The sequence below is a fragment of the Mastigoproctus giganteus genome, chromosome 3 (genome assembly GCF_048544385.1).
Source record: "Mastigoproctus giganteus isolate SK-2022 chromosome 3, ASM4854438v1, whole genome shotgun sequence".
NCBI classification, from domain to species: Eukaryota; Metazoa; Arthropoda; class Arachnida; order Uropygi; family Thelyphonidae; genus Mastigoproctus; species Mastigoproctus giganteus.
In genome coordinates, this window is record NC_143577.1 from 109,960,142 (window position 1) to 109,984,595 (window position 24,454).

The 24,454-nt window shown below is 37.5% G+C and overlaps 1 protein-coding gene across 2 annotated transcripts in view; it reads right to left on the reverse strand.

The window, feature by feature from the left end:
• LOC150088218 (RWD domain-containing protein 1) overlaps positions 1 to 24,454 on the reverse strand; it is a 103,539-nt gene that overhangs the window by 67,257 nt on the left and 11,828 nt on the right. The window contains exon 3 of one of the 2 annotated variants that reach the window (XM_090370630.1): positions 8,814 to 8,941. In XM_090370630.1, coding sequence (XP_090226756.1) covers positions 8,814 to 8,941 — 128 coding nt within the window. The remainder of the gene's footprint in view (positions 1 to 8,813; positions 8,942 to 24,454) is intronic. The other variant, XM_090370632.1, reaches the window with a different exon arrangement.

The following is a 24,454-nucleotide window of genomic DNA, read 5'->3' on the forward strand; positions in this document are numbered from 1 at the left end:
ATAAACCACTCCACTACTAAGATCTTTTGGTACGCGGTCTTTGACCTGAGACACAGCTGTGCACAGACTCCGCCCAGGAAGCTGTCCAAAATAATAGCGTCCTCCGGGGAGATTTGATGCTGCTTCTCCCAAAAATGTTCAGCCACAGCAGCTTCCTGGGTGGAGTCTGTGCACAGCTGTGTCTCAGGTCAAAGACCGCGTACCAAAAGATCTTAGTAGTGGAGTGGTTTATAGAATAGAATGCCCGGATTGTGGGGAGTGTTATGTGGGGGAAACAAAACGACGGCTCAGGGATCGTCTGGGGGAACATTTAAATGTCATAAGAACTGCTGAATACAACAAGTCTGCTGTGGCCGAACATTTTTGGGAGAAGCAGCATCAAATCTCCCCGGAGGACGCTATTATTTTGGATCGTGCACATGGATACTGGGAGCGTAAATGGCTCGAGGGTTTACGGATTAGTTCATCCAGTAGGAATACAATGAACAGAGATAGAGGTATACGTATTAATCCTATCTTTGAAACAATTATATTAAGGTCGGATGAACGATTTTCTTTGCCACGTTCCCGAGACATTTCCGCTTCCAGTTCTGACCATGTGCCGATTGAACCACGTGGAGAAATACCATGTGTGGAGGTACCGTGAGCCTGCTACTTAAGGAGATGTTGCAGGAAGTCATATCACTGCTGAAGAAGGGAGCTGGCGCTCCCGAAAGCTTCAGGTTTTTAGCGCTTTTAATGTTTTATATTTTAGCAAATTTTATTGTAAATGATCTTTTATTACAGTTTTTAGCATTCCATAATAGTTTATTGTAAATATTTTTGTGTAAAGATTGTAGTCATATTAAATTTTAAATTTTATTCAATGGTCGGTGTATGAATTTATATATTCTTAGACAAGAAATTCTGATGTTTAAAATTCAATGTCATTTTTTTTAAATGAAAACCTCAAACACGAGAGGTATTAGAATCTATAGTACTTAGTACCGTGCATGGGTTGGAGGTTAAGAAGATATTTGTTGACATTAGACTTGAACTTCTGTAGACTGAAATTTTCAAGAAATATGTACGAAGGAAGGTTGTTCCAGAAAATGGCAGTTGAATGAATAAACGAGGAAGATGAAAAGTTGGTTGAAAAGTCACTTTCAAGTTGTTAATTTGTAGCACCTTTGAGCGATTTTCTTTGTGAAGCGCATGTGTCACATTTAGAAACAAATTTATATATACTGGGCTGGTTTTTAACGATGTCCTGTACAGTTTGATTGCCAATTACAAATTCCTCTGCAAGCTTTGAAACACTTTCACCTTTTTTACATCTTTTAATAATTTCCAGTTTCTTTTCCACTGTTAAAACAACTTGTTTTCATTTACACAACATTTTTAGAGGTTTAAATGCGAAATAAATATTAAGTACAACACACGGCAAGCAGAGGAACAAGCTTTCACGATGTTTAGTAGACAAATGTGAATAGGTTACATTTGTATGTTATTGGCATTAGAAATGCACCAGGTGTTTCAAGACACTTAACTTTGCATCTGCTGGTGTAAAAACATCTGATATGATTTACCAGGTGACAAAACGAGAGATGTGGCAGTGATTTCATGTATGTACTTTATGAATCCATTCCCACAGATAAATAATATTCTTTAAATGTTTGTTAAAAATAAAACTACATACATATAGAACTACGGTTAATCCGACCCCACGGATAATTGAGTCCCAGATAACTGAAGTTTTACTGTACATTTATTAATATTTATATTTAAATGGTTACTTATGAACAAGTTAGTGCAATTGCATCAATTCCATACATAGCCAACTACTTAAGTAGTTGGCTATGTACTGAAGTGATGCAATTGCACTAACTTGTACATTAGTTAAACTCTTTATATAACCTGAGGCTTCAGCCCTAAACTATACCGTAATGGTTACTTATTTAAATGGCATTTCCCATTCCAACAGATATTTAAATAATTAATCTGTAAATTATATGGATCTTAAAAAAAAAAAAAAAATCTTAAAACACAGTATGAAGTTTACTTGGTTACAAGTGGAACTCACAGGCAGAAATGTGTTGTCCAGTGCAGAAGAAAGGTAGAAACATACAGTTTAAATAATGTTGTCTCCCAGATATCAGGGAGGAATGTTTAATGAAATTCCCAGACATTTCTTTGAGCCTTGTGCCTAAAGTTTTAAACTGGAACATTACAGCAGCAGAAGCTGCTATACTTGTTTTTGCTTAAGGATAACTAAATCAATATAAGCAGACTTAATCAACAAGCAGAATTAATACAAGAAAACTTAACTATTGCAAATGGTAGAGTTTTACATTATCGATAACCAACTGTTTATTTTAAGAATTGTTTGGTGCAACAAACATAAGTTACTGATGGAAACTTCCATCTAATGAACTTCCATCATATTAGTATTATTAGTGGCAAATGATGCAAGAAAGTAAGCTTAAAAAGTATCAGGCCAAAAAAAAAAAAATCTTTTTCCATCACCTGAATAAATTCAGGAAGAATTTATTCAAACTACCCACCTCCACAACAACAGATGGAAGTTTGATCCAACAATCAACCACCTGCTGGCTGAATGAAAACTTCTGCACATCTATCCTGCAACCAACCATCCTTCCTCAATTTGAATTTATGCTCCCTCACATGTCTAGTCAGAGCAAAGGAAGAATGTAATCGGCATTGAGTCTGCTCAATCCATTTAAAGCTTTAAACACTTCAATCAGATCAGTTTGCAAGTGCCTAGTCTCAGACACTGCAATTTATAGAGCTGAAGCCTTTCTTGGTAAGACCATCCTTCTACTCCCTTCACCAATCTCGTTGCCCTTCTCTGCACTTGTTCTAGCATTATTTTTCTTAAAATGAGGCCTCCAGAACTGCATGCAGTACAAAAGATGAAGCATAACCACTGCCTTGTACAATGGGATAATCACTTCAGCAGGTACCACCACCCAGACGGCACTGTTTCAATCACTATTGCAACACCAGGGTACCAGCCCACCCACTGAGGAGAAGCCAACAAGCTTTGAAACGGTGCCGTCTGGGTGGTGGTACCCGCTGAGAATAAAATAAATAACAGTAGTCTTCTCCATTGGTGAAGTGTTACTTATTCAAGGTAGTATAATACCATGGTAACTCCTGAAGGCATTCACAATATGAGATATAACCAAAACAATGCCAATTTAATTAATTAATTAATTAATTTAACTACTTTGGTAGATGGCTATGTTAAAATGATGCTTTTGCACTAACCTATATGTTAGGCATTCTACCTTGTAGCATGAGGCCTTTGCCCTTAAATATTTTAGTCTATATCACTGCACACCATCAGGCATCTCTCATATTGTGAAGTTATACTTCATAACTGGGTTGTCACTATTGCAACACCAGGGTACCTGCCCACCCACCGAGGAGAAGCCAACAAGCTTTGAAATGGTGCCGTCTGAGTGGTGATACCCGCTGAGAATAAGTAACAGTAGTCTTCTCCATTAGTGAAGTATTACAATACCATGGCAACTTGTTGTGAAGGCATTCACGATATGACCAAAACAATGTCAATTTAATTAATTAATTTAACTACTTTGGTAGATGGCTATGTTAAAAGGATGCTTTTGCACTAACCTATATGTTAGTCATTCTATCTCGTAGAATGAGGACTTTGTCCTTAAATATTTTATTAAGCTATCGACATAAGTATAAATTTATTTTTATTTTTCTAACCTGTGGATAATATTCTTCCGATTTTCACACATCATTTAATTGCTAATAAACTTTTGGTAATAAACTGTAAATTTGTGCTTTATATCTGTATTTTTATAGCCTGTGGATAATATTTGTTGATTTTTGCTTATTAGAATAAAAATTCAATTTGTAAATGTGATCACTATAACTGGCACTTACTGCATATGATATCAAAATTATTTTTTGCATCCAGTTCTTGTGTTACTGTATCATAGTATCCAATCAGGTTGGTCAAACAAGATCACCTCTTTAACAAATTCATGCTGTGATTGCAATATAATTGCCTTCTTGTCTAGATGGTTCTGAATTAATTTTTTAATGAGCGACTCCATTATTTTCCCTGGAACAGGAAGTTAAGCTAACAAGTCTGTTAATTATTCACGCCACCTTTTGATTCCCCTTTGTTAATTTGGGACTACATTTGCATATCTCCAGTCAATATGGACTTCCCGTGAATCCAGAAATGCTCTTATAATTATAACCAAGGATTTCTCTACCTCCTTTGCTGCTGCCCTTAATATAATGGGATAGATCTTATCCAGTCCAGGTGCCATTTTTATGTTATGCTTTAACAATTTCTCTTCCACTTTCTTCTGAGTTATCACAAAATCATTTAGCTCCATGTTAGATTTTTGATGAACTTCTGGCATTCCCCTCCCTAAAGAACTCCTTGTGTGTAATGTAGATGCAAAAATACCTATTCAGTTTGTTAGCAACCTGAGCTAGATCATCAACAGCTAAACCATTATCATCAAGAGGACCAATGTGATTCAACCTCTTCCTTCTACTGTTAATATAAATAAAGTCTTTGCTGCTTTTCTTGGAATTCTTTGCCAGAGACTTCTTGTAATCTGATTTCGCTTGCCTATCCCTCCTTTGTGACTTGATTACAGACTAGTGTATATCTACCATATGCTTCTAAGATCACCTGATAATTTATAGGCATCTCATACATTTTTCTTTTCTGCCACAAGTCTAATTAGTTCATCTGACATCCATTTAGGTCTTAACCTGGAATGGTATTTCGTAGTTGATATGAAAAGCCTAGTAGCTTCTATGATTACTTTCCTGCATGCATCCTATTTAGAAGTTGCTGCTGGAAATATCACCAGGTGGTCCCACTACATGGAATTTAAAAACTGTCTGAAACCAATGTAGTCACCCTTCCAGAAGAAAAAGTCCCTCCCTGTACCCTTGACAGTAGTTGTGTGTCTAAGTAAATCCCACATCAGTACACTGTGATCACTGCCAACCCTGTAGGTCTTTTACCTGCAGATTCTTAATGCATGAAGAATGACTGCTGATAACCAGATCAAGAGTACTGCTTCTTCTTCTTGCCTCTTTAACATGCTGTTGTAGAAAACAGTCATCCAATAAATCCACAAAAGTCTTGATAGTGTGTGAGTGACCACCCCACAAGTACCAGTCAATATCTGGAAAGTTAAAGTCCCACATTATATTACATTCTGATTTACTGGCCCCTCTATTTCTCTGTATAATTGTTTGTTACACTGATCACAGGCATTGGGCCTATAACACACTCCTACTCTAATTTTTGTTTTCCCAGTGCTTATGTCTCACCAAACTGACTCAACACTGCACTGTCCACCCATGTTGAATGGATGCATTGCCTTACATTTAATATGCCTCTTAACAAAGACCATAACCCCATCTGCCCCTTCCATCAGTCCTTTCTGTACACTTTGTATTCCCCACATTCAAATTCTACATCCCTTATGTTTGAGTGAAATCATGTATCTAATGTCCACACTTGACTTAATCAGTACTTCAAATTCATCAAATTTTTTTAGCAAGTTCACACATACCTGTTCTTATTCTTAGGTATCCTAACATAATTCATGTATTTATTTGTCCCATGATGATCCACAGCAGGGCTTGAAAATTCCAACACCTTACTTTCCAGGCTGCTGTATGTTCTAACAGAAGCATATTTATATTTTTAAAGTTAAGTTTATAAAACATAAAAGTATCCCTAGCTCAGTATTATGAAGGCTGATTAGCCCTTCTTCGGTGGGTGGGTAGGTACCCGAGTGGGCCAAATAGCCCTGAAACGGTGCCGTCTGGGTGGTGGTATCCATCTGAGAATAAGTAACATTAGTCTTCTCCTTAGGTGAAGCGTTACTTATTCGAAGTAGTGCAATATCATGGCAACTCGTTGTGAAGGTATTCACAATATGAGATATAACTTAAAACGATGCCGTTTTATTAATAATCTAATTTATTCAGATATAGCTATGTATTCCTGATGCATTTGCACTATATTTATACATAGTCTAGACTCCTTCATAGCTTGAGGCTTATGCCCTAAACGCTTGAGTCTAAATATATGATACACCATCAGGCATCTCTCATATTGTGGAGTTATACTTCATAACTGTTTTGCCATCATTGCATCACTCGGGTACCTACCCACCCACCGAAGAAGGGCCAAATAGCCCTGAAATGGTGCCGTCTGGGTGGTGGTATCCATCTGAGAATAAGTAACATTAGTCTTCTCCTTAGGTGAAGCGTTACTTATTCGAAGTAGTGCAATATCATGGCAACTCGTTGTGAAGGTATTCACAATATGAGATATAACTTAAAACGATGCCGTTTTATTAATAATCTGATTTATTCAGATATAGCTATGTATTCCTGATGCATTTGCACTATATTTATACATGATACTGTCAGTTAAAACACAAGAATGCATAACTGTAAAACAGTCCAAGTTTTCCTTGTAAAGTCACTGGAGCAGTATTTATTGAAAAGGAATTATTAATTATAGATTTACTTAAGAGCAGTAAACTCATTATACAATATCCATGTCCAGTTAGTAGAGAAAAGGGTTAATCAAAAGATTTAAAAAATAAACACAATTAAGAATATTATAACAGTAAAATAGATACTCATTTTTCTGAGAAATTATGGTTTTATTAATATACAGTAACCTTTCCCAACAATGCTTTTTTTTTTTTATGGCTAATGCTACAGAAACTTGCTTTCTTGCATAATTTTCCACCACTAACACTAATGAGGATAATATTTTTCACTACTTGATTACTAATTTTTAGTATTTTTTTAATATGTATAAAAAGTCCAACTTTTGTTTAAAGTTCTGCTGCTCGCCTATTTGTACTGGAAAAGTACAAATCAGATTTTGCAATTATATGATTACAAAGCACAGCACAGCATTTACTAACATTTTTTATATGACACTACACACTGACTGACCACTTTATCAGATATACATACCTAAGAGCAAGCAGGACCCTTCCCCACAAGTCCTCAGAACAGCCTACATTCATTGTGACATGGGCTCAACTGCTTTCTACAGTTGATATAAACTGGATGGTTACAGATTTCTACTGCGAAGAACTCATTTTACCTTATCCTGCACGTGCTCAATTTGACTGAGATCTAGTGATTGGGGAGACCACCAAAGTAGGCTGAATTCACTCCCATGTTCCTGCAACCAGTTCTGTATAATTCTGGCCTTATAAGATAGCACAAGGTACTGTTGGAAGAGCCCATTCCCATATGGATACACTGCAGCCATGAAGGAAAGCTCCTGGTTCAAAAGAATTTCTAGATAATCTGCAGCATCCAAATGTTGCTCCACTAGTTGTTGTTTGGTTTTTAGGAGCATTAGCAACTAAGGCCATATTGCTCCGGGGATATGCAGTGGTCATGCCCTGACCTTTCCGCATCCTCTGTATTTGGGTGGTCACAGGCTCGAACCCCGGTCTAATCAAGATGCGTGTGCTACATACTGCTGCTCCTGCCCACCTGGCTATGGAGGCGCCGCTCCACTAGTATCGATGGGACTAATTCTACACAAAGAAAACACTCTTCATACCATTACACTTGCCTTCACCAGCCTACAACACCGACACCTAGCAAGATGGATCCATAGAGTCAAGGTATTCACCATGTTCTGGTCCTCCCAACATGAAGAACAGGGAATTTGTCAGACTAGGCAACATTTTTCCAAATCGTTCACTGTCCAGTGTTTGTGTTCTTGGGCACAATGTAATCATACCTTCTTGTTTAATGCTGACAAGAGAAAAACTTAGTTCAGTAGTCAGCTGCAATACCACATCTATGACAAGGTAAAACAAGCTGAGCATTCTGAAATGACTCTGGTTACCAGCGGCACTGTGAGGTGTTATTTACTGAATGTAGTCTTTCTGTTATGCTGAACAAGTCTTGTATCAGTGAGCTGTTTCTGACCATGGGGTTGCCGTTGGCTGAATGTTATTTGGTTACCAGATCAATCTTGATATGCTCATGACAGCTGTATAGGAAAACCGCAGCAAGGTTGAAGTTTCTGACCTACTCATACTGGTGTCTCTGATGCGTGCTGCCATGCCATATTCAAAGTCACTTAAATCTTTAGTCATGACCATTCTCACACTGAATAACTCCATGTATAAAGCATCCCTATGCACTGGCCTCCTGCTTTATACTGCAATGTACAAACACACGATGCTATTACTGAAGGAGCACTCCAATTTGTGAAAAGATAAGTGTGCTTAATAAAGGGCCATTCAGTGTATATTCAAATTCAAACAAAATCCAAGAGGAAATAAATAGACAACATCCTACTAGTGCACCTTCTCAGCAGTAGACATCACCAGCAACTTTGTTGTGAATACTTTTTTATCATGTTTTTGTTTAATATTTAGATAATTTCTCTAACCTAACTGTACATACCAGCTGTATTTATGTTGAGTTTATTTATATTTATAAAATTTGCAAAAGCTAGCATTTATAATCAAAATTTGGAAAGAAGCTTGCAATGGATAAAAGCACATTGCAAATGGTACCAGAAAAGCACATTAATGGTATATTTTTCATTTACCTATGCAAACCAGATCAAAATTTATGAATTTACCACACATTTCAGCAACTAAACACCTAAATCATACAGCATACCTTTGATGATAAGCACAACTCTATTGTGATAGTATCTTTATTTTAAAAACACTACATGAAAAGTGAAGAGGCAAAAGTTATTTCTATACAGCTACCCTAAAAACATTATCGCTTACCTCTGTTTCTACAAACTGTAACAGTTCACTGGTGCCATCTTCATTCAAATTTTCTGAACTAGCTATTTCAATTTCAGGAGGATTATCTGGATACTTTGATACATATGTAAATTGTAGGGATACAAAAACTGAAAATTGAAATTTATGCACCCTTGTACAAGCAAGATGATAAAAACAGAATTACACATAAATAATAAATCATAACACACAACATAAAAAATTACTTAAGTACTTGATCACTGACTGCCAACCTATGACACAAATGCCAATGGTGGTCAAATCTTACTAGTATAGTCATAGTGAAATTTCTATATAATTTCTTACCTCAGTATAAAATTCTGCACTTAGGAATATGAAAATGTTTCTGTAGTTGAGAGCCAGTCATATTTATATACAAAAGACTCCACTAAAGGGTCCTATCAGCCCTCAACCTATTCACAAAAATTGCAGGATGGATACAATGTAATCTGTTAATATAAGCATTATAAATTTATGTTGCTAAATGAAATTTATTTGCTATTGTCAAAAATGATACCTTGTAGAAAGTTTTTTTATGTCCCATTTTGCATCAAAATAAACAGCTGCTTTATGATATACTTTAATACACTGTCTAAACAGGGCTGATGAGAGATGGGACTTTTGCATAGTAAGAGCTACTTCCTTTCTCCCCCCCCCTAAAGTACTCCTCAATCCACTAATTTTAATTAAAGTAGAGATCACAATGCCAGATCTTAGCCACTGATCTTAACAGATTTCTTTAACTTGGTACCGATGTGAACTTTCTATGAGATTTCTATGTAGTGACAAATGCATAATTAATAAACAATTACTATTTGTGCATTTTTATAATGTGACACCTCAACAGGGGGATCCAAATTGATCCACTGACTAAGTGCAATTAGTATCTTGCCTGACTCTGCTCTACACCATGTAGAATTGTTTATCTGTCCTGCAAACCTTAACTGTCCAACAGATCACATTAAATTAAATTTCTTATTTAATAAGAAATTTAATTGTCTTTGTGTTGATTTAATTTATCAATATCAACTACAACTTTGGTACCAGTAACTTTCAAATTATTTTCCAAATGAATCTGTTAATGAGCTAGGTTTAGGTTTTTTTTTTTTTTTTATAGAATTTCATTCTGATAAAAAAGACACAACAAAGTGTTTTCAAATGCACTATTTTTGCACAAATATTTCATAATTGGAAATTTTATTTTTCCATCATCACTTGTATATTTCAATTTTATTGTCTTTCTCAAATATTTATTTTATTTCAGCAGAGCATTCTCAATAAACATTTACAGCTGCAAATCTGCAGGTGCTGACCTCAACATCAGTTGAAAAATTTATTGTTCATTAATATTTATTCAGATATGGCTTTGAAAACTTCAGCTAATATTTTCAAGTGAACTGAATATTTCTAGATCTGAATATTATTTATTCCTAGGCTGCCAGAACAATACAAAAAGAAAAGAAGCCATAACATTAAGCAAACCTGAACTCATTTAACATAAGCATAAAAAAGCAGAAACTGTGAGAACAATGGAGTATATAATACTTTCATGTGAATACTAAGAGCAAAGGGAACAGTAGACAAAAAAAAAAAGCCATAAAAATAAGTAACTTTGTTGTTTGGTTGAATGGTTTATGAAGAGTTGCTTGTCAATCATGTTATCCCAGTAGCTTTCTGAAGGGCATGGGATTCACAACTGACATTTCCTAATTTTTTCTTCCCTTTCATTCTCTTTTCCTAGATATTCTTATGTATGTGATATTTCACTACTAAGACTACAAGCTTACTCAGATAGTTTTGGTCCCTCCATCTTTGCAGCAGTCAAAATTTGCATTCTGATTTCTAGGCACAGTGGTCAATATTATGTTGATTCTGCATTATGAATTTTAGTTACTCTGCCATTTCTATCCCTTGGGATTCTCTTACAATATATGGCATTTAGTTTTCTACTGAAATATGTAATTTTCACACTATTTGATACTAAGCTAGTCTCTTCAGTACCTTTAAAATTATTAGTTTTGGTTTTAATTTATTCCTGGCTCTTGCCCTCCTTTCAGAATCTAAATTATTTATATTTCAGGGTCTATATCTCTATCCTGCTACTAAAATAGTACTGTTTTTGTATTCTTTGATATTACTATTATTTTTAAAATTTTATTTATACAGAGAGTGAACAAAATAATGGAAATACATGTAAAAAGAGTTACAAGTTTTTACTAATATGGTGTTAGGTCACCCTTTGCTTTTAAAACAGCTTGTATTCGATATGGTATAGATTAAAATAAATCTTGAACTGTCTTAAAAGAAATACTGGACCATTTCTCATGGAGGAACACTTCAAGGTTCTTGAGTGATGAAGATAAAGAAATCTGCTTCTCGCACTCCCCTCCAAATATGCCCACAGTGGCTCAATTATGTTTAAGTCTGGTGCTTGTGTAGGCCATGGAAGATGCTTAGCCTGTTTCATGCTCCTCAAACCATTAGACACATCTGGCTGTATGCATTGGAGCATTATCATCCTGAAACATAGCACTGTTTGTAGGAAACAATGTTTGCCCAAGAGATGAACCTGACCTCTCAGAACATCAAGGTAATCTGTGGCAGTGATTTGCCCACTCAGGGTTGATGACAGGATCTCCCAAGATATTGCTGTCCAAACCACTGTTGATCCTCCTCCTCCTCCATGTTTGATGGTTAGCACAAGACAGAGGATGAAGTGCTTCTTTTGGCATTTGTCAAACTCTCTCTGATGTTGGAAAAAAGTGTGAATAATGAGTCACCTGAAAATATGACATGTTTCCAATCATCAAATTTCCAGTTTTTGTGTTCCTTACACCACTGCATCCTCTCTCTAGCATTGCCATCAATAATGACTGGCTTAGCAATAGGGACTCGGAAAAAAGTTTCAGTTTTATGAAGTTCTCGTTGAACTGTTTTGCTAGAAACTGGATTGCTGAGGCTCACATTAAGTTCTGCAGTTATTTTTGAGGCAGCACTTTATGTTTTCAAGCTACAATCCTTTTCAGTGTTCGGGCAGTCTCTTTCAGTTAGTTTCAATTTCTGCCACAATCCATCTTATCAGATTTTGTTCTTCCATACTAGGTGAATACAAACATTTTTAGTACAGTTACTATGGATACACTACAAAAATCAGCAGTTTTAGTTTTAACCTCCTTGAAATCCAGATAGGTAAGTCATTTTATTTATGCACCGTTTTATATCACCTCTAAATCTTTCCTTCACAGTACTGCCTGCAAGAAGAGAGGGGGGGTTTCACCCCTTCATATATATGAAGGGGTGAACGTTATAACTTCCAAGATATTGACTGGAACTTGGTTTGGTCACTCGCACACTAGCAAGGATTTTGTGGATTTAATGGATGACTGTTGTTGTTTATTTGGTTTTTAGGAGCATTAGCTACTAATGCCATATTGCTCCGGGATATGCGGTGATCATTCCCTGACCTTTACGCATCTTCCGTATTTGGTAGTGACGGACTCGAACCCCGGTCTAATCAAGAAGTGTGTGATACGCACTGCTGCTTCTTCCCACCTGGCTACGGAGGCGTCTTGGATGACTGTTTTCTACAGCAGCATGTTCGAGAGGCAAAAAGAGGGAGTAATACTCGATCTGATTATCAGCAGACTTCATGCATTAAGAATAAGCAGATAAAGGAACCCCCTACACTAGGTGGCAGTGACCACTGTGTGCTGATGCTGGACTTACTTAAAGATGTAACTACCTTCAGGGATAAAGGGAAGGGCTTTTGCTTTCGTTAAGGTGACTACAGTGGTCTCAGACAATTTTTAAATTCCATGTAGTGGGATCAACTGATGGTGTTAACAAACAGCAAATTCTAAATAGGAAGCATTCAAAGAATTAATCTTGGAAGCTACTAGGCTTTTTGTCCCACCTAAGAAATGTTCATGGTTTTGGCCTAAATGAATGGCAGATGAACTAAAGAGACTCGTGGCAGAGAAGAAAAATGCATAGGAAGCATATAAATTATCAGGTGACACAGAAGCCTATGTTAGATATAAGCTAGTCTGCAATCAAGTCACAAAAGAGGTTAGGCAAGCGAAGGCAGATTACTAGAAATCTTTGGCAAAGGATGCAGAGAAAAACAGCCAAGACTTCTTTACTTATGTAAACTGTAGAAGGAAGGGAATGAATCAGATTGGTCCACTTGATATCAACGGTTTGATTTTTGATGAAACTGCTGAGGTAGTTGACAAACTGAATGAGTATTTTGAATCTACATTCACAGATGAGGAATGTATGTAGGGAAGTGGAGGCCAGAAACTTATCAAACTCTAGCAAGGAGCTAAATGATTTTGTAATAACTGAGGCCAAAGTTGAGGAGAAATTGTTGAAATTGAACATAAAAAAGGGGTGGATGGGATCTATCCGATTATATTAAAGGAAGTAAGCAAACCCTTAACCATAATTATGAAAGCTTCCTCGGGCTCAGGGGAGGTCTCCATGGACTGTGCAAATGTGTCCCCCATTCACAAAGGAGGATCTAAGGGTGACACGAGTAATTAGACTGCTAGTTTAACTTCTGTTCCAGGGGAAAATCATGGAATCACTAGTTAAATAAGCACTGCAGGTCATGTCTGACCAATTTGATTGGATACTATTAAGCGGTTACAAAGGAACTGGACACAAGAAATAAGTTTGACATCTTATTACTTGGATCTCAGGAAAGCTTTTGATACCGTTGTCACAAGGAAGACTACTGTACAAATTGGAGCAGTAGCAGTATGGCATTAAGGGCAAGTTGCAACAATAGATAAAAGGATGGTTGAGTCAGAGAAGATAGAGAGTGGTAACCAATGCTCTTTGTGGACTAATTTTATTAGTGGAGTATCTAGGGTTTGGTGTTGGGCCCTTTGTTATTTTGTACTTTTATGAATGATATTTATGAGGGTACATCGGTCTTAATGTTGAAGTTTGCAGGTGATACAGAGGTTGGCAGGGTTGTTAATGGCAGCAATGACAGTATGCTACTGCAACAGGATTCAGAAAAGTTGAGCAGATGGGCTGAAAGACGGCAACTGAAGTTTAACATTGACAAATGCAAAGTACTGCATATGGGTAGCAGTAACCCCAGAGTGATGTACCAACTGTGCAGTACTACACTCAGGGTAGTGGAGAATGAAAAAGACCTGATGGTAACTGTGCAGTCAGATATGAACTTTTCTGAGCAGTGCACACTGTAAGAGTAGCTCATGGGGTCTTGCCAATGATACATAGGAATTTTGCTAGCAGGGATAAGGATGTGATTATCCCCTTGTATAAGGCAATGGTCAGGCCACACTTAGAAGTACTGCATACAGATTTGGACGCCTCATTTTAGAGCTGCTGGAACGAGTACAGAGAAGGGCAATGAGATTAGTGAGTGGAACAAAGGGTTGCTGTTACTAAGATAGACTTATGTTCTGCAAATTGCAGCATCTGGAGACTAGGCACCTGAGAGGTGATCTGAACGAGGTGCATAAGAGTCAAATTGTTTGAGCAAGCTCTATGCTGATGGATTCTTCCTCTTGTTCAGATTACTCACCTGAGGGGACATAAATTAAAATTGAGGAAAGACAATTGTAGAATAGATGTGAAGAAATTTGTCTTTAGCTAGATGGTGGTTGATAGTCGTAACAAACTTCCATCTGTCATAGCGAACATTGAAACTTAAAGTTCAAGGCAGAACTAGATAAGCATTTAGAGTGAATGAATGGATGAAATGGGAAGGTTTTTTATTTTAGTTTATTTTCTTTTTTGGCTGATGCTATATAAGCTTGCTCTATTGCATCATATGCCTCTATTAATGCTAATATAAAAATAGGCTAGCTAGATAGCATATAATGTTACTAACACAGGAATAAAAACTACAAAGAAATACTTCAAAAGACAGCAGAAATTGTCTTGATCATATTGTTCTTCTGATTACAAAGATCACAGCTTTGTTCAAGAAAAAATGAGTCCATCACTCTGGTATGCACTGTAATAGTTGATATGGGAGAGAAGAAGAATCCTCAAACTGCATAAGGTCCAGTTATCACAAAAATTATCTTAAAAAATTCTTAATAAGTAGATGATAAGTCATTAGCTTCCAGTGCACCTACATAAATGTGACTGATGTGATTGTTGCTGGATATAGTGAACTTCAGGATAACCTGTCCTTGCATTAAACAGATAGAAGATAAACCATTTAATGGAGGTGATAAGACAAATGAGTGGTCTAGACATATGTGTGAAAATATTTTACAACAATGCTTCTTTGTTGTAAGTATGAGATCATATTTCATTAACCAGAAAACTTTCAAGGTGGAAGGTGCTAAGGTCTTTCTTAGCTTCCATTACTGCAGTTTCCCTCATCAGTGGGGAGTTCAGGAACTTGTCTGGATAATACATGCAAAGCATCCTTCCCCAAAACTTTACTTATATAAAGTTTTGGGGAAGGATGGGGGAAACGTGGGCTGTAGCTTTGCTGGGCCTAGTTAATATGAAATTCTATAAACTGAAAACAACCACTGTCTGTCACCTGAAAAATGCAGTTTCTGGTAAGTTTCCAGTAAGCAATGAAGCTGTGCAAATGCATGCACTGTAATTTTTGCTTATAATGCCCTGTTAGATAGTACATAGTTAACAATACCTGTCTGTACTTGAGATATTTATTTCATTTATGATACAATTGTTGTTGCTCTCTATAACAAATACCAACTGGATTCAAAACTGTGGTTCCTCAGCAAGTACAGAGAAGTACATTTTACAAATGTACAACAATTTTTTTACTGAAAAGATTTTCAATTAGCTTTTAACTTTATTCTTCAACTTCATATGCACTCAACTTCCTATTAGTTTTTGGTGCCCAATGCACTTGTTCTTACTTGTATATAAACTGCATCTAAAGCTTGTCTATAATAACAGGGTATTGCCTGCCTCCTGGTCAGCAATAAAGAATTTATGTAATATGTAATTTGGTAGGTCCCTAGACTAGCTGCCAGCAAACTGGCATCTTAGTCAAACTATGACATCAATGCCCTATGCAACTGGTATCTCCTCCCACAAAGGCAGAATATAAGCTGGGATTTTATGTAAACTGGGAAACAATTTTCTGAGTCATTGTGGCTGAGTTACAGTTTATCAAAATTGGGAAGTGGGCCACCACACTACATCACAAATTAAAGAAAAATTTTAAATATTATTTATTTCTGTTTTAAATGAAAGTTCTGAAATGCTAATAAATTCTCAGGAATGTAGAGAAATGAATTGTCATATTTCCTCCATAAGCACAAGGGAAGTGAAATACACATCTTTATTTTATTTTTCAAATCCTCCATTTTAATTTTTTCAATTAATTTTTCCTTCGAATTTAGCATCCTAAGCATCCACATAGGCCACTATACGGATGGACTATTCCTTCATGTAACATGACTAAAAGTGCCATTCTAAAATCCCTCCTGAGCACTGATGCCAATGATAAGGATTTTTATATTAAAAATCCTTATCATTGGTATCAGTGCTCAGAATATATATCTTTAACAAAGAAAAAGGTTAGAAATTCAACATATTGATTTTGTTTAAAAAAAAAAAAAAAGACTGTACAGAGACTCATGGGAGAATTTTTATTAGGAACTAAGGCTCTTACATGAAATCATTTGGGGGGGGGGGTTAATATTACACTGGTATTCCAGGAGCTGCTTTACCACCTTCTTCTGGGGCTAGAGGAATTTAGGGAAGGCCTACTTGCTGGGAATGGTTTTAAACATATACTTAGCATGTTTAAAACCATGTATAGTAAAGTAATAATAATCTCCCCCCCAAACATTTCATGTAAAAGCCGTAGTTCCTAATAAAAATTCTCCCATTCCTCTAAACCATCTCCACTTTGTGTAATACATACAATTTCCTTCACACAATATAGTGGTAGTGGTAGTAGTAGAGGCATGTCATGCAAGAAAGCAAGCATATGAGCTTACGCAGCATCAGCCAAAAAAAAAAAAAAAAAAAAACCATTTCACATATCCATTCCCTCTAAACATTTGTCCAGTTCCTCCTTGAGTTTATTTAAGCTATTAACTTCCACAACGACAGATGGAAATTTGTTCCAGCAATCAACTAGCAGCTGGCTAAAGACAAATTTGCACACATCTATTCTACAACTGTCTTTCCTCAATTTGAATTTATACCCCCTCAGGTTCGTAATCTGAGCAAGCAGAAGGATCACATCAGATTTCAGTGTGCTCAACCCATTCAAGACCTTATAAAACTCAATCAGGTCACCTCGTGGTTGCCTACTCTACAACCGCTGATTTGCAGAACTTTAGTTAGACAGTAGTTCGACATTATTTTGAATTTTAGCATTGGCTTGCTTGAACCACACAACTAATACTAATACTTAAGTTGGGTCCAGCAGGTGCATATTTAAATCTCAAAGAACTTCTGTTAGTTGAATATCTGATGTTGGGATGGCTAATTTCAAATGCTAATTCCCTTATACATGAAATTTCCCCAATTATGGACCATTTCCAGATCCAAAATATATCATAACTTACACTTGATCCCTACTATGAAGCCAACAAATATAAAATTCACTGTGTACTTTGCAAACATAAGTTTTAGGTTAATGCCAAGCTCCTTACATTAAAGATAAGGTTGAATGGCATCCACAACCCAGAAAAATTAAACAAAAACTTTCTATTTTCTCAACTGCCAAAAGAATTAATGCTACCAGATTGTGAATTTCCATATCCTCCAGAGTTGCAGACGAGGTTAACAATGATCACACATTATTTTGCTTAGATTAAAAATATAAGGATGAAATTATAATATTATTCTTTCTCTTTACATCTTTAAAAAAGAAATCTGCATTTCTTTAATCTTTGTCTTCTTGGCTTCCTTTCTGGTGTTTTAATATCAATGTGTTATGCAGTTATTGATTTTGCAGAATGTATGCACAGTATAATTTTGTTATATTAGTATTAGAAGAGGCATATGATGCAAGAAAGCAAACTTATATAGCATTAGCCAAAAAAAAAAAAAAAAAACACCCTTCCCGTTTCACCATCCATTCACACCAAAAGTTTGTCTAGTTCAAACTTAATTTATTTAAGCTTTCGGCTTCCATTATGATAGATGAAAGTCTGCTCACTAAAGGCAAGTTTCCGCACATCTATTCTACAACTGTCTTTCCTCAATTTAAATTTATGATAACTCAGGTGCAGAATCTGAGCAAGAGGAAGAATCCCATCAGCATTGAGCTTGCTCAAACAATTTGACGTCTTATACACCTCATTCAGATCACCTCGCAGGTGCCTAGTCTCCAGATGCTGTAATTTGCAGAACTTTGGCTTATCTTAGTAACAGCGGCCCTTTGTTCCATTCACTAATCTCATTGCCCTTCTCTGTACTCATTCCAGCAGCTCTACATCTTTCCTAAAATGAGGCGTCCAAACCTGTATGCAGTACTTCTAGGTGTGGCCCGACCATTGCCTTATACAAGGTGATAATCACCTCCTTATCCCCCGCTAGCAAAATTCCTATATATCATTCGTGAAACCCTATGGCTACTCGTACAGCCTCTCTGCACAGCTCAGAAAACTTCATATCTGACTGCACAATTACCATCAGGTCTTTTTCATTCTCCACTATCCTGAGTGTAGTACTGCACAGTTGGTATATCACTCTTGGGTTACTGCTACCCATATGCGGTACTTTGCATTTGTCAATGTTAAACTTCACTTGCCACCTCTCAGCAAATCTGTTCAACTTTTCTAGATCCTGTTGTAGTAGCGAACCATCCTTACAGACAGTAACAACTCCACCAACAGTTGTATCATCTGCAAATTTGTACATTAAGCCTGATATACCTTCATCAATATCATTGATAAATACAGAAAAGAACAATGGGCTCAACAACATCCCTGGGGAACTCCGCTAATAACATTAGTCCATTAAGAGCAGTGTCCATTGATTACTGCTCTGTCTTCTCCCACTCAACCATCCTTTTATCCATTGCAGCAATTTGTTCTTAACATCATACTGCTGCAACTTGTGCTGTAGTCTTCCATGTACAACAGTACCAAAAGCTTTCCTTAAATCCAAGTACAGTCAGTCCTCGTATAACACGTGTTTACACTACACAAATTCGATCAAACACGATTCATAAATAGGGGAACGATATCGTATATAACACGATCCGAATTCACTTATGCACGATTCACCTTTGTGTTGTCAAGAAATGGCAGTCGAACGTGGAATCACCCCAACTGAACGCAACACGAAAGGAATGAAGAGAAGATTCTGAAAATGTATTTATGTTTTTTATATCAGTGAAGGGGAAACACATTTCACCATAATAAAGTAAAAACCCACACAATTCCAGCTATCAGTATTATCGCAAATGACATTACATCAAGTTTACTACCAATTTATAACAGATATGGTTCTTCAGGTTGTCACAGACATTCTCTCAGATATGCCAGACAAGCTGTACTTGCTACCTGGGAGTCTAAAACGCTGATGGAACTGATATTCGGGTGACACTCAAGTCAAGTGGACCCAATTTCGACGAAGTCCGGACGGTCTGTGACAGCCAAATCCTCTGCTTGCACTTTCACGATGGTGGGACTGTTAGTAATCCTGGGTATAACCTCCATGCGAAAATACATGGTGGGTGACCACCCAGGTGTGAACCAACGTAAGCAGGGGTCAAGGTGTGGCGCCCACACCACATGGAGGAACGCCACCCCTCTATGTTACCAGGCAGTACTAGGTGGTAGATGACTCTCATCAACCGGTGAAATACCACCACTTTGCTTATTGGAGGCTTGAAATGGTGGAACCCATGTTTAGACTATAGAGCTAAGTTCTGGTCAACCTTTCCCTATCTCTTCCATCATACAGTATGATTGATGACTTTTGAGGCTATGATGAACGTCGTGGCGAGATCCAATATTCCTTACATTTCGAGGGTACAGCTCTAAAACGGTGTTCGCAGGCCGGCCGCTAGTTAGTACGCCGGACTGAACCTATTGGTAACTCTCTAGGAAGCTTCCGGATCAGCTAGTGTATAATCTTGCTACCTCTACTCTGCCAGATAGTGACTGGAGGGGGTCCGAGTAGTGTGTATGCGGGGAGCATTGTTGAGGCCACATTATGTCAAGGATCTGGGTATATTCTTACCACATGTACGCCATATCCAAAAATTTCATTACGTCACACAGCATGTCCCACCTACTTTTTCTTACAATTGAATACACCATGAATTGTCAAACTAATAGAGCAAGCTTATCTGCGAAAAGATCTAAACCTCCCAAGGACTTCCTAATTCATTTCACAAATATACGTGGTCTCAATTCTAATCTCAACGATGTGCATTTCCACTTGCAGTCTGCCAAACCCCATGTACTTTTTCTGATGGAATCTCAGTTATCGGTGGATTCATCTACTGCTCATCTCAGATGCCCAAATTATTCGCTGTATGATTCCTTTCGCCTCAAAGGTGGTACTTGTGCATATGTACGTTCTGATATTCCCTGTCAGAGACTTGGCAATTTGGAATCTCCTCTCTTTGATCTTCTCTGGCTTAAAATCTCTATACCTCATTGTGTCAAATTCATCTGTTGTCTCTACCGTTCTCTCAACTCCACTAATCACTTGGAGCTCTTTGACTTCCTCTCTTTGCAACTTGACTTTCTCCAGTCCAACTTTCCTAACAGTGAAGTAATTTTCCTTGGTGATTTTAACGTTCACAACTCCAGCTGGCTTCCGTTTTCTAGTTACACCGACCCAGCAGGTCGAGATGCTGAGGCTTTTGCAATTACTAATGACCTAGCACAGATTGTTCATTTACCTACAAGAATACCGGACAATCCTAATCATACAGCCAATACGCTTGATCTTTTTCTCACAAACAACCCTTCTAAGTACACGGTCGAAGTGAGAGGTCCTTTAGGCACTTCAGATTGGTGATTGTCTCTTCTCCAATGGAACCTTTATCTCATGGCTATTCCCAACCACGTGTTGTTTGGCATTACAAGAATGCAAAATGGGATGACCTACGAGACTTCTTTTCTTCTTTTCCCTGGTCGGATTATTGTTTCAAAACTTCTGATGTCAACTTTTGCTCAGATCGTGTCAGTGAAATTATTCTTGCAGGAATGGAATCCTTTATCCCACACTCCACTTTAAAATCTCGTCCTTTATCTAAACCTTGGTTTTCCAATAAATGTGCTAAGGCTGTCCAAGAGAAGAATGTTGCATATCGTAATTGGCTTGTTTCTAATTCTTCAGTTTCATTTTCTGCCTACACCAAAGCTCGCAACAGTTGTAAAGCAGTTATTAACCAGTCCAAACTAGAGTTTGAACATAAGAGTAGAAAACTCGCTTCTTGCCCTAATGGTAGACGAGCATTCTGGTCTCTTGCCAAAGCTATTGGCCGCAACTTTTGCCCATCTTTGCTCCCACCTCTGTCCAAACCAGATGGTTCTGTTGCCACTTCAGCCAAGGATAAAGCTGACCTGCTAGCATCCCATTTTTCTTCCAGCTCATGTATTAATGATCTTGGTAAAACACCTTCCACCATTCCCAACACGCTCCATTCAATGCCTCCTGTGGTCTTCCGTCAAAAGGATATCAGAAGGATTTTGATGAATCTTGATGCTAAGAAAGCTCCAGGTCCTGATGGTATTTCTCCACTTGTTCTCAAAACCTGTGCTCCTGAACTTACTCCTATTCTTTGCCGCCTTTTTTCACTTTCTTATTCCAAAGGTGTTTTTCCTTCTGCCTGGAAATTTGCTCATATCCAGCCAGTTCCTAAAAAGGGTGACAAATCCCTCCCATCCAATTATCGTCCCATTGCAATTACTTCTACTCTTTCTAAAGTAATGGAGAAATCAATTAGCCGCCAACTCTTAAACTACCTAGAAACCTTCCGTCTGATCAACGATCACCAGTATGGATTCCGTCAGTGTCGATCCACTGGAGATATTCTGGCTTATGTTACCCATTTATGGACTAATTCAATGGAAAGGTTCGGTGAAACACAAGTAGTTGCTCTTGACATCTCAAAGGCTTTTGATCGTGTTTGGCATAAAGGTCTTCTAAACAAGCTTCCATCTTATGGTTTGCCAACTGTTTTTAGTAATTGGTTATCCAGTTTTCTCTCTGTTCGCTCACTGAGGGTGATGGTAGATGGCTCTCTGTCTTCTAACTTCTCCACTAATGCTGGTGTCCCCCAAGGTTCAGTTCTTTCCCCCACTCTTTTCCTCTTGTATATCAATGACCTTCTTCCATTGACTGGAAATCCTATCCATAGTTTTGCCGATGATAGCACATTGCATTCAACTTTCCATTTTGAGAAACCTTGTCCTGCTCAATCAGCTTCAACTTCTCGAAAATCTGCTACCAATTCCTTAAATGCTGATCTTCAGGTAATTCTCCAGTGGGGCAAAGACAACTTAGTTGATTTCAATCCTTCTAAAACTCAGTCTTCTCTTATATCTCGCAAAAAGGATTCTTCTACTCCTATGCTTATCTTTAGTGACACTCCGATTTCTAGGCAAAATGATATATCTCTTTTGGGGATTACCCTGACTTCCAATCTCTCTTGGCACAAGCACATTACAAATATTGCTTCCTCTGCATCTAAAAAACTTGGTTTTCTCTTTCGCTCTCAGCGTTACTTTTCTTCCAAACAGCTGCTCACTCTGTATAAATCGCAAATTCGCCCTGCCATGGAATATTGTTCCCACATCTGAGGTGGTGCCCCCAAAACCTCTCACAGGCTTCTTGATTCCATTCAGAAGAGGGCAGTTAGGTTAATTAATGATTCATCTCTAACAGAGTCTCTCCACTCGCTTTCTCATAGACGCACTGTTTCTGCTGCATGAGTCTTCTACAGATACTTCCATGGGCACTGTTCTTCTGAATTGGCTTCTATAATTCCTGCTCTCTCTTTCAAAACAGTCCGAACACGTGCCGCCACCAGCCAACATCCATTTACTGTCCAACTTCAAACCCACAGAACCAACTTTTCATCTTCCTCATTTATTCATTCAACTGGCGTTTTCTGGAACAACCTTCCTTCATACGTATTTCCTGAAAATTACAATCTACAGAAGTTCAAGTCCAATGTCAACAAATATCTTCTTTCGTCTTCTTAACCTCAAACCCAAGCACGGTACTAAGTACTATAGGTTCTAATACCTCTCGTGTTTGGGGTTCACATAAAAAAAAAAAAAAAAAAGATTCCACTAGCAGAAATGCAACTGGAAATTGTTTTTGTTTTATGGTAGTAACCCCCAGAAATGTGCTTTAGTAAAATGTGAGGTGTTAAAAGTGTATCTCTGCCTTTACAGAGTTGTTTATTCAGTTGCTACATGCGTGCAGCTTTGTTTATGTGTATCAAGCATGCCTCCTCATTTTGTAATTGTGCTCTATTCCCTAAAAATGAGTGAATTACTTAAAAGGTGTGAAAACGAAGCGTCCTAGTGAAGACACTACAGATTCAGAGAAAAAGAAAAGCAATATCGATAAACAGAGGCGGACCGGGTCAAAAATTCTTACCCGGGAAAATTTGTAGTGGCCTCATTATGGTTTATGGCCAAAATCACACCGGCCTACCGGGGTTTCCCCTGTAAGGCTTATGGCCAGTCCGCCACTGTCAATAGTGAAAAAATATAAAACTGTGAAACGCTTTGAGCAAAATGAAAGACCATGTGATATTGCACGTGCTACAGGCCTAAATGAGGCAATGCCGAGAATTAGAAAGAATGCAGAGAAAATAAAAACTTTCATAGCAGGAACAACTCAAAGTGTAATTAAAATCCATTAGATCAAGACACAAAGAGTTGGAAGGGATGGAATGGCTGTCATCTGTTTGGATAGAAAATCAAACAAAAAACAAGTTTGCTTACAATGGAAGCAAAAGCATCAGCAATATTTTATTAAGTAATAATCGTAATAAAATACATAAGTATTTTATTACGATTATTTATTGTGTTTGATAATGTTTTAGTTACAAATATGTGTTCGATCTTGGGTGGTCAGCACCTAACCCTACTTTTCCCATAGGGCCTGTTGTTTATATTGCGCGATTTTGCATTGCATGCGAGTTTCTAGGAACACAACTATTGTGCTATAAGAGGACTGACTGTATATGATATCAAAATTATTTTTAGCATCCAGTTCCTTTATGACCACATCATAGTATTCAATTAAATTGGACCGATAAGACTTCCCTTAAAAAACCCATGCTGTGTCTGAACTATAACTGCAGTCTTGTCTAGATGATCCTGCAGTGCTACTTTAACCAGTGACTCCATTTTTTTTCCCGGAACAGAAGTTAAACTAAACAGGTCTGTAATTACTCATGTCACCTTTTGATCCTCCTTTGTGAATTGTGGATACATTTGAAAATCTCCAGTTCGTGGGGAACTCTCCTGAATCCAAGGATGATTCATAATCATGGCTAAGGGCCTGCTTACTTGCTTTCCTGCCTCCTTTAATATAACCGGATAGATTCCATCCACCCCAGGTGCCTTCCTTATGTATAACTTCAGCAATTTCGCCTTCACTTTCCTCTCAGTTATTACAAAATCATTTATTCCCTGTTAGAGTTT